At 42.3% G+C, this 10627-nt stretch overlaps 1 protein-coding gene across 1 annotated transcript; it reads right to left on the bottom strand.

Annotated features, from left to right (window-relative positions):
* Positions 1-2615: 2615 nt before the first annotated feature.
* LOC128504944 (SLAM family member 5-like) lies at positions 2616-10334 on the bottom strand. Its single transcript, XM_053475220.1, has 7 exons — positions 10274-10334; positions 8785-9102; positions 7736-8053; positions 7158-7247; positions 6958-7031; positions 6053-6148; positions 2616-3133 (listed from the first exon to the last, which is right to left on the bottom strand). Exons 1-6 carry the CDS (start codon positions 10332-10334, stop codon positions 6059-6061), a joined length of 951 nt encoding a protein of 316 aa, XP_053331195.1. The 3' UTR covers positions 2616-3133; positions 6053-6058.
* Positions 10335-10627: the final 293 nt, after the last annotated feature.

Raw genomic sequence — 10627 nt, forward strand, 5'->3', positions numbered from 1 at the left:
GGTGTTTTGTTTGCACCCCTCTGACAAATGTATTTACCAAAGGAATGCAAAGTATCCCCCCCCCATGCAAGTATATTCTGTTATCAGATGATGTCTCGGCGCGCTGGGACTTGACCACAGGGGCTTTATTAACATGCACTTATTTTATTTTTTGTTTTTCAGATCTGGAAGTCGAATCTGTGTCCAGATTGAGTGAAATACTCTTAAAGATTATATTAAAATTATGCCCAAATAGTGAAATTTAAATTTGCTTACTACCTTCTCTTAAAGGCAAAGCTTTGCTGAGCTAATAGCAACACCGTTTTATATTTTTTATAAATTTGCCCTAACGCTAAGCAATATGACTTTAATTAACTATCTGTGTCTATTCTATTCCCTTCGGATGTTAGTGTTCCCACAGCCAAAAAAGAGAAAAAAAACCCCCTTATTTCGAGAAATTCTTACTTTCTAAGTTAAAGACTAATGCTTTTTTTAATATGCTCGCAGTAACATCTGGGGTTCTAGCCCTTAATTGATCACTAAATTTCTCTAGGAGAGACAGACCCACCATACCGTATTTAGGCATGTGTTTAAATAAAATTTAAGCTTGGCGTGTAGCCTGTTTTAGGTCCCCAGCGTTCCAGAGATTGGGGGATGTATGGGTTCTTTCAACAACATCAGTCCGTTGTCTGTTTCAGGATCTGCTGGGACATGTAGTTACAGGAAACGATTGCTTGTTTAATCTCCCATGATGAATGCAGAAAAGAGAATGCCAGACGCTAGGGTACCACAAACCCTGCTCGTTATGTCTTGTCACATGAAGCACTTTGTATTAAGTCATTGGCTGCTCCGGTGTTCATGTCTTTATAATCTCTGAATAATTTACTTTTCGTTGAGTTTTTACGCATTGTTTTGATGATCCTCGTTATCTAATGGCAACTACGCATCTTACTGGAATTGGACTATTGGACTCTGCATAGTCAACCACAAAGTGGGACCATTTGTTCATCTGACGACTCTTAAGCTGAAGGCGATGGCTTTTGCTGGAGGAACATAGAATCTGCCAGCAGATCACTTATCCGGACCGGATAGCCACCTACTTTGTCAAACCTTTATCAGTTGTTGGTCTGGTCTTGTCTTACGTTCAGGATCCATATGTCTATCCAGTGCATGTTTAAATCCCCTCACTGTATTACCCTCTACCACTTCTACTAGGAGGCTATTGCATTGATTAGTCAATTAGTGGGCGGTAGATGAGTTTATATCTAAAAAAAAAAAAAAAAAAAAACCACTAGTGACTGTAAACTAAATGTCGCTAAACACTTCTTGGACCTCAGAAGTCACTTTAAATTGTCTGCATTCTTGGCCAAATAGAAGGTATATTTTTGATCGACGTGGCTACTTTATCCAAGATGGTTCAATGTAATGTTGATGGCTGTTTAATCTATTTTGTAGTCTCTTTTTTTTTTTTTCTTTCAGTGTAGACTGGAAGGCATGTCGGTTAACAAGGGTAGAAACTATTTAAGAAAAGGGATGTTCAGAGATAGATCGCAAGTGGACGTTTAGGAAGTGGACTGTGGTGAGTTTCAGAAGATACGCGTGTTCCTCTCATGCAAGACCACACGAGTCTCGCTAACAACCGCAAGTTGTCTGGTCTTTTCTCCAAGTTATTTATATATTAAAACTAATTTTCAAGATCAGCAATTCCCACTTCATGCATGCATGTATGTGTGGGTGAGTGCTGTATGATTGGGGGCCCCAAGGGAATACAAGTTGCCCTTTTGGTGATTTTAGTACTGCATGTGTCCCGAGAGGTGGACATTCAGGACAGGGTGGCCTTCTGCACAGTCCCAACCCTCAGAAGGCCACTCAAAGTTAAGCTTAACAGCAATAGATTTTGTATGCCTTTGACCAAATGACGCCATAATCGTCGGGTTATAAATAAAGGTGAGAAAATGGAGCTCTCCTTCTGGTATAGTATTCTAAGAAACCTCAGTGTTTTGGAGGTGCTCCAAGAACCCCCCCCCCCTGGATCTAGCAACATTTAGTCCTGTGTTTTCAACAAAGTATCTTTGATTAACAAAATGTTATTCTTTATAGATGTTTGCTGCTAAAAAAAAAAAGACTGCGCTTCGAAGATCAGAGCCCCTGCCAAATGAGGGGTTAAACAAAGAAGCTGGGAAGAAACCTACCTGCTGTAGACAAAATAGATTCATGTGTTAACTTGTTCAGATTATTCAACACCCTCAAATAAAACGGGGTTTAGTCAGGCTATACTGGATGTAATGTTTACATACTCGTGGGTTGAAGAGGGTGAAATTCCTGCCCATCCCTGTTGAAGAGATAGCTTATTCTATGTTTAGAGACGTGGCAGTTAGAGTTCATACGTTGAGGCAGCTGTTTAAGGCATGGTTTTTCTTGTGAAGCAGAACATTCCATGATTTATGTGTGGCTGCAGGGATTTGGATTCTGGCAGGCTCTACAGGTGATGTTATAACAATACCAGATGTTATACTGGGTCATTATGAGACCATATTAATAAAGGTAGTGGGTGTCACTGTTGGGGAGAATATTGAATTATTGACAATGGCCAAATGTATCCAAAGTTGAATAAAATAAGTGAATTCAATTGCATATGGTCTTGTTTTTTTTTTATTTTGGAATGGGGCCGAGGTTGACAATACCAAGGTCTTGCAGCATTTTTGGAACACTAACTAAAGAAATCATGGTATGAGAAACTGGGTAGACGGGTTGATCAGGAGGTCATTGATGGTGATAACAGGAAGGAGCTGGACTTATCCTTCATGAGACACTTAAGTCATTAGGAAAGCTTTCCATACAGAAGCACCCTAAAAAAAAAAAAAAAAAAAAGCAAAAATGGTGGCCGAAAAGAAACCAGATCAAACACTGGTCCAAAGTTTGAAAGGGCAATGTTAATTGTGGAGAAGGTTAGAATTTATTGACCACTCTGACAAAGACCCAGGTGGGGAACACGTAATAGGGAGTGCAATGTTGTACAGAAAGAAACCCAGTGGGGAATTCGAATAAATGTATTCCTTAGAGTGTTGGTTCACTGGTCCGGTCGGTTATCTCCACCACCGATGCTCTTTATTTTAAACGTTTGGCCAGATGGTGGCTCTTTGGGTAAAGGGCCCTGCAATAAAACAGTTGGATTCTGATCAGGGAGGGTAAGACCTGTGTCTAGCAAATGTTGCAGCCTTTGAATGTAGTGAACCAGTAGTACAAATTTAAGTTATCCTGGGAGACCTGTTATGTATTGTCAGACATATTTTGATTCTTTCATGATTACACTGCACTGTACTGATACTTTGCGGCAATGCTAATCTTCCTCCATACCCTTTCATTAGTCAGTGAACATTTTGAGGTCACCAGATTAAGTCACTCTAGCCCACTACTCAAATTACCATTCGTACATTTGCCTTGGAGCAGCTCCCCATTGGTACTTTTGACATTGAGTGTCTGTTAGGGTGTGACTGTCTACCCCATAAACTCCATTTGTTTTACACAATAAAAAAAAACGTTTTTATAGCAGGGACAACAAAACGGACAGGTGGTGGCTTCTCCATAGGCTTGTTCATAAAGCCGTATACCCTATCAGTCCCTGTGCATTTAGCTATACAATTGAGTAGGTACTTCGTGACATAGCTTCCCACAAAAAATGACTTATTGTGGGCTATAATTACGGTTATTAGGTCGTTTATCACCTGTCACAGCTGCTAAAGCCTACGTTCCCGCTCATGAGGCCGCTGCAACGAGTTGTCTGAATGCTTCCTCTATAATGTATCAAATTACAGCAACGGCGTTCTTCTGATATCGGAGACAGGTGCTCAGATAACGTGTGCATGAAAGGGAACAAAGGAGTTTTGCATACAGCTGCAACGTCCGTTTAGAAATTAAAAGAGGCAGGAAGAGAAAGACGCAGGACAGAGGGAAATGTAGGTAAATAAAAGGAGAAAAACGTTCATTATAGAGACATGTACAACAACTGAGTAAACTGAAAACCCGGCTGCTGGTTACTTCTTAATCGTTCTTATTCTACTTGGTTATAACCTAAAACTAGAGGTTTAGAAGTCATTTTACAGTGAGGGAGGTACATAAGTGGAACAGCCTCCCAGCAGAAGTGGTAGAGGATAATACAGTGAAGTAGTGTAAACTAGCATAGCATAGTCATATGGCTCCTGAGTGATAAGACCAAGGACCGGTTAAGGTCTGAGTCTTCACAGTAGGAAGAACAGGGTGATTAGATGGGGAAATGGGCCTGATCTGCAGTCACAATATATGTTTCAATGACTATTGACCACCTCAGACATTGCAAGACCACCAATCAACCTCCGCCAAGCGATGTCTACTTTCTCCAGCTCCATGCCGATTGGTTTCTGGTACTGCCACTGATCTCCAGGGGTATCTTTGGTTACTTAGCACAGGGCTCGACAAATCCCAGGCGCCATGGCGACAGAGAATTTTGTCCTGGCGCCTAGGTTTTGTCAGCCTCTTACATCCAGAAAAAATTGTGGATGTAAGAGGCTGAGTCACCACATGAGGGCGCTGTTGCTGTCTGCCCAGAAGTCTGGGCAGACAGCACAGCCACTCAGAGCCCGCCCCCGAGTCTGAGATCACTCCCACGGAGTGAGCCTGTAGGCTGAAAACGCGGTTGCTGGAAAAGCAGCACTCGTGTTTTCAGCTGCCACAGGCAGCCTCAGGGAAGGGGTTTGTGTGTTGATTGGGTCCCCACACAAGTCTGGGGACCTCACTCAACACCCCCCAGCTGCCTGATCGCTCCATGGGAGCGACAGCGCAGCGTTAACCCCTTATTGGAAGCCCAGGCAGACCAGCAACAGCAAAAACGAGCCCCACAAGCCCTGTGATGACTCCTGTAGGTATGGAAGCCTACAGCAGTCATCAAAGAGACTCCCTCTGCAATGGCTGGTCCATAGACCAGCAATTGAGTCCCAGCTGCCAGAGGCAGCTTCAGGGACAGGGGAGAGGGTTCTTCGGTCTCCACATGAGTGTGAAGACCAGCCCCAACACCCCCCCCCCGCTGCCTGATCGCTCCCTGAGAGCGACAGTGCAGTGTTAACCCCTTTAATGCCGCGACCGCGGCGTTTTAGGGGTTAACTCCCGTTTTGTAAGGGGCTCTGCTGCCGGTGGTCTGCCTGGAAGCCCAGGCTGACCAGCAACAGCAAAAAAATGAGCCCCCACAAGCCCTTTGATGATTCCTGTAGGCATAGAAGCCTACAGCAGTCATCATAGACTCCCCCCTGCAGTGGCTGGTCTATAGACCAGCAATTGCTTCCCAGCTGCCAGAGGCAGCTTCAGGGACAGGGTGAGAGGGTTCTTTGGTCTCGCCATGAGTGTGGAGACCAGCCCCAACACCCCCCTGCTGCCTGATCACTCCATGAGAGCGACGGTGCAGCGTTAACCCCTTCAATGCCACAATTGTGTATGACACATTCGTGGCATTGCAGGGGTTAACATTTGTCCCCACAAGCTTGTGGGGACAAAATATCTGTCAATGCTGTGCTCCAATGGAACATCAGCATCGAAAGAGTTAAAAAAATGAAAAAAATGTATTAAAAAAAAAAAAAACAGCACTGACCTGAAAGTCCAGGGTGCTTCCAGGTCAAACGCTGTGAGTTTAGTAAGTGGGCTGATGATGATCAGATCACTCCTGACCAACTGTTAGTTTAAAAAAATCCTGGCTCCTAACTTTTTTACCTGGCGCCTAGATTTACAACAAATTTGTCAAGCCCTGACTTAGCAGGTACGTCCTGTTGGAATATATTGGCTCTTCATCTGTCCACCCCGTTCCTTGGGGTCTATATGTGTCTGGGGAAAAAAGAGAAACAACTCTCCAACTCTGTGTACCAATGTATCTAAACCTTAATAGTCAGCAAACCGGGCCCAGACGACTAACGACAGATGTCCAGCTTCCAGTTTTCACAATGACATAGAAAATGAGTCAGGCTCCTGGAGGAAGAGCGAGGAAGACCTCCATATTTCACATTGCCCTATTGCCCCCCGTGGAGGGAATTATTGAGAATATCTGTCTTACCGTATGCTACGTTGATGAGGACAGCTCTGGGTGTTGCAATTTCGAGTAAACTATTTCACGAGTAGAGGCATTCTCTTCACTCTTGTCCACCACATTCTAGAATAAAGCGATACATAATAACTGACAACAGAATTGGCAAAGATTAATTCATCACATATACGCAATAATTTATTTATTCATCTGTAGCCATATTCTACCAAGCTAGACCCTTAGTCTGACTAGTCCAGGGAGGTGATGTTGCAAAAGAGGGGGGACCCCTGTTGAGCTGATCCTTAATGATCTCCCCGACCAGCCCAATAACACTATGGAGGCTTTGCTCCTCTAAGTCACGGAGTGCCAGCATATGATATCACATGTCGCTGCTCAGCAGTAAGGAGGACTGGTATAGAGGGGAAGCTGTGGGTACAAGCCCTGGGTCGGCTGTAGGGCAGCACTCGTGGAAATTACCCTCCTGCCAGCCAGCTGATATATCAGCATGTTGTGCCTTTTAACATGGTGCAGAGACAGGCCAAGAAGGGAAAGGTAGACATGTCGTCGCTGACCTCTGTGTGAAAGCTCCTTAGAAGCAACAGCATAAAATCATATGTGAACTGCACTTTTAGCCTATAGGAATCTAACAGAACGCTGGGTGTTAGCTTTCAACATTATTTAAACCTATGGCACCTGACATAATGAAATAAGGCTCTCCGGCTATTGAAGGGTGTTATTCTGGTGCCTGGGGAAGTTTGTTTAAAAGACCTTGAACACCTAAACACACTGATACTTCCCGTTCTAAAGCGTTTAATAAATAATAGAGTGACAAAGCCCAGTTTCTCATGGAATTTTCCTAAAAAGGCATGAAGAAGGAACAACGGGAAGAATAGAATTCCTTTAGAATTAAGCATGGTGTTTTTGATGGCTCCTACCTGGTCTCTTCCTCCCCTAAAGGTTTCGACATCAAAATATTCAACGTCCCGATCGGCCCTATTTTCTGGAATTCCTGCATGATGTCATCAAAATAAATAAAAAATAAATATGTGATTGATGTCTAGAAACAGACAAAGGATAATCATTAGCTCTGTTCATGAGGACACAAAACTTTAGACGAGACATTAGCACACATTACCTTTCCTTTTTCGTTTCCATTTGCTAAAAATGATTATCATCAACAGAAGAACCCCAAGAAGGATGGGTATCCAAATATGGTAACTGCGACCTGTAACGAGCCGACAACATATAATTACGGACTAGCTGTGGAATATAAAAATGGGACTGTGTTTCGTGTTTTGTAACTTCTAATATGTAGGGTCATTGGCTCAAAAAGTGGAAGGACCTGCCATGACGTGGACCTGGTGACATGTTCCTCGCCACTCATACCTTGCGATAAAACAAATAATAATAATAATATAAACTCTCGGATTAATTGGGCTTCCAGTTGATTTGTGGCCTCGATCAGCTGTCCAGTGGCCCTCCGTGTTGTCGGGATGTTCTGTATGATCACAGAAGCAGATGAAGGAAAGAAATATCTAGAGGAAGAACAAGGTGGCCACTTTCGTTCTGCATCACAATTGGGTTCAGCGGCTGAATAGACCATTCTGATAATAGTAGATTTGCCCCCCAGCTGTGGGAAACTGCCTTTTGGAATTCTGGCACTTTTATGTATAAAAAAGTAATGCATGAATAAGATAATCCAGGGTCCCTCACCTTTCATTGTGCTTTTGTTTTCAGAAGGAAGGCAGATATCTCGGGTATGAAAGGACACGTTTTTCCGATCCGCAGGATTTTGGACCAAACACATAATTTCCATATCCCACGACCCGGGCTGCAGAGAGAGCTGGATTGCGCTGCCGTTATTATTATCACACGCGGTCCGATTACAGCATTCAGAGTCTTTGTATCTGCACAGCCAGCTGATGGACAGTGCTGATGTGTTTAAAGGGACAGAACAACGAAGAGTAAGATTACACCAGACGGCCGTCTTCTTCTCCAATTCATCCTTTATGACCGGGGAAGGAACTGGCTCTGTAATGAGATGGAGGGATTAATATATCTTAATCAAAATTGAAAAGTTATAGCAAAGAAGGTTTTTACACCAGTGAGGTCAGACAGCATGGGGTCTCCTCTATCAGCTTTCCTAATCCATCTGGACATTTTCTGATGGAAACGAACAACCGGAAAGTAGAGTAGTCCCCATAGGGTCTATGCAGCGTTCCAGACCCTCCTGGGACCTATGATGAGCCATCTTTACAGGCTGATCACAGATACTGTGATCAGCAGTGCGCTACTATAGAGCCCTGCGTGCTGACCGCTCTGGGATCTTATTTTAGGAAATTAGATTATAGACCCACCAGAGGGTCCCTGGCCGTCGTTGTCTGTCGTCGTGGCATGCAATGGCTACAGATGGGTGGCCATACTTGTTCTCTGCGTAAAAGAACGATCCTTGAGAGAAATCCCCCAGTAAATCTCCTAGCGGCGACCCGTAAATGATAGAACGAGCGTAACGAGGTCCATACTCTCAATGCCGTCCAGCCTCGTATCATAGAGAACTGCTCTGCATTGAGACTGGACATGGTTTGTAAAGCCACATGGACTGGCAAAGAGGAGGTGACATGAAACAAGAACACATCATACGACAGCACGTTACATAGACATGTGGAAACAAGAAAGTGATAATCAAATAAACCGCAGACCAAATATCCAGCCTTCGCTATGTGGACTAATGTATTTATATTGTCGGATGATGGAGTACGTACCGTATACAGTGAGATTAAATAAAAATTCCTGTGTTTTTTTGTTTGCAAAAAGAATGGTTTGGCGATAAACTCCGCTGTCTCCCTCTCCCAAATCCCGGATCAGCAATTCCGTTGCATCGTTAGATGTTTCTATACGATTCCTGTAACGATCCTCATAAATTTCAACGTTGGAATTCTTGAATTGTGCAATCATGGAGCCGCCACCACTGTTTTTATACAGCCACCTGACATCTTCTACGACATAAGTCAAATTCAAATTGCCGGACAGACGGACGGATTGTCCTAATACCCCATTTACCTGCATAGGGGTATCAAGTGCTGCGGGAACTAAGACGGAAAAATCATAAATGTGAGCGTGAAATCCAATGAATACTAATGAGATTTTTATTGTGATTCATTCATTTTAATATATATATAAACAGGTTTTTAAAAATATTCTTTTCTGTGGTTTTTTTACCCTAGTTGTAGTTGGAGTTCCTGTTCTGTTATCTAATAGACAGAGCCCCGTCTACATTTCATTCTGCCGGTGGGGAACAGTCTAGTATCTCCGAAGACATTTTCTTAGAGTGACTTAAAGTCATTCTATTGTCTATCGCAGGCAGTATAATCAGGGTGTTGGTTTAGTAGATTGGACTAAAACCAACACAAATGCAATATTTAAATAAATATATATATTAAGGCAATACCAGAGCAACTTTTTGTTGTCAGTTCCCTTTTAACACCTTAATTACTATTTATACTAGTACCTTAAATACTATAATATACTATTATTATTATTATTATTATCTTTTATTTATATAGCGTCAACAATTTAGGCAACTCTTCTTGCAATACATATATTCTAGGGGTCTGACAAGACTAGAATCCACAGACTAAGACAAACCGATACATTAGGAGGAGAGGCTCGGCTCGCAAGTCTTGAGTTACACTATAAACAGTATCAGCCGTAAATATGTTAATATCAGCCGTAAATAATCTTTTTGCCCTATTAAATGAGGCAACTATTTGACAGCATAAACAGTATTATATTCTTTTAGATGTTAACTTCCCCATTTAAATTGTACAGTCCTGTGTTGTTTGTTAATAAATAATTAATAATAATAATAATATTTGTAGTAATTATTTTAAACATATGGAGAGACATGCGCTAAGTATTTTTTTTTCCCTCTACAAATTCTCACAATTAAATACAGGGAAAAAAACAGCAATATTTGTCTGTCCTTTTATTGTATTTTAATTTAAATGGAATATCTTTTATTCTTCTGTTAATAGCTGTTATTAGCGCGAGGAGGAGAACCGCATATAAAAGATCTACAAAACAGACCCCAAAAACTGGACCATTTGCAAGGTCACGTTGTTAATGACTATAAATCCCACAGTTACAAACTATCAAAAATATATTTCGAAGCCACAGATCTGAGTTTAACATGTTAGAGGTTACAGGTAGCATTAGTATGTGCGAATAAAGGGTTAACATCTGTTTACTGACCTGGGATGGGTAGAAATAAGAACAGAATATTGAAGCTGATCCGAGGAGATGTAAACCTCATGACTGTAACTAAGACATCTGTGTAACGAGCAGCATTACCAGGGGACTGAGGAGAGTATGAGAGCGGGGTGTGGACAAGGGATGGGACGCCCCCTTATGTTTTCCCTCCAAAAAACAGTTAACCGCTTCTGATGTCTTATCAAGCTCATTTACAAATACCTCATTGTTAGCATCCCAATAAAGAGCTAAGTGATACATAATATAACTGAATATTCACATATGTCCAGAAATGCCCCTTTATTAAAGGGAAGCTGGGGCACCTAGTGCTAAAGTGTGGGATTACAGCCATCTTTT

This window comes from Spea bombifrons, chromosome 9 (assembly GCF_027358695.1).
Source record: "Spea bombifrons isolate aSpeBom1 chromosome 9, aSpeBom1.2.pri, whole genome shotgun sequence".
NCBI classification, from domain to species: domain Eukaryota; kingdom Metazoa; phylum Chordata; class Amphibia; order Anura; family Pelobatidae; genus Spea; species Spea bombifrons.

Excerpts from the sequence above, each read along its gene's own strand:
- LOC128504944 (XM_053475220.1), bottom strand. The coding sequence starts at position 10,334 with ATGAGGTTTACATCTCCTCGGATCAGCTTCAATATTCTGTTCTTATTT. Across the intron at positions 9,103-10,273 it reads CTTATTTCTACCCATCCCAG|CACTTGATACCCCTATGCAG; the intron begins GTCAGTAAACAG and ends TAGTTCCCGCAG. Across the intron at positions 7,248-7,735 it reads AAACAAAAGCACAATGAAAG|GTCGCAGTTACCATATTTGG; the intron begins GTGAGGGACCCT and ends GGCTCGTTACAG.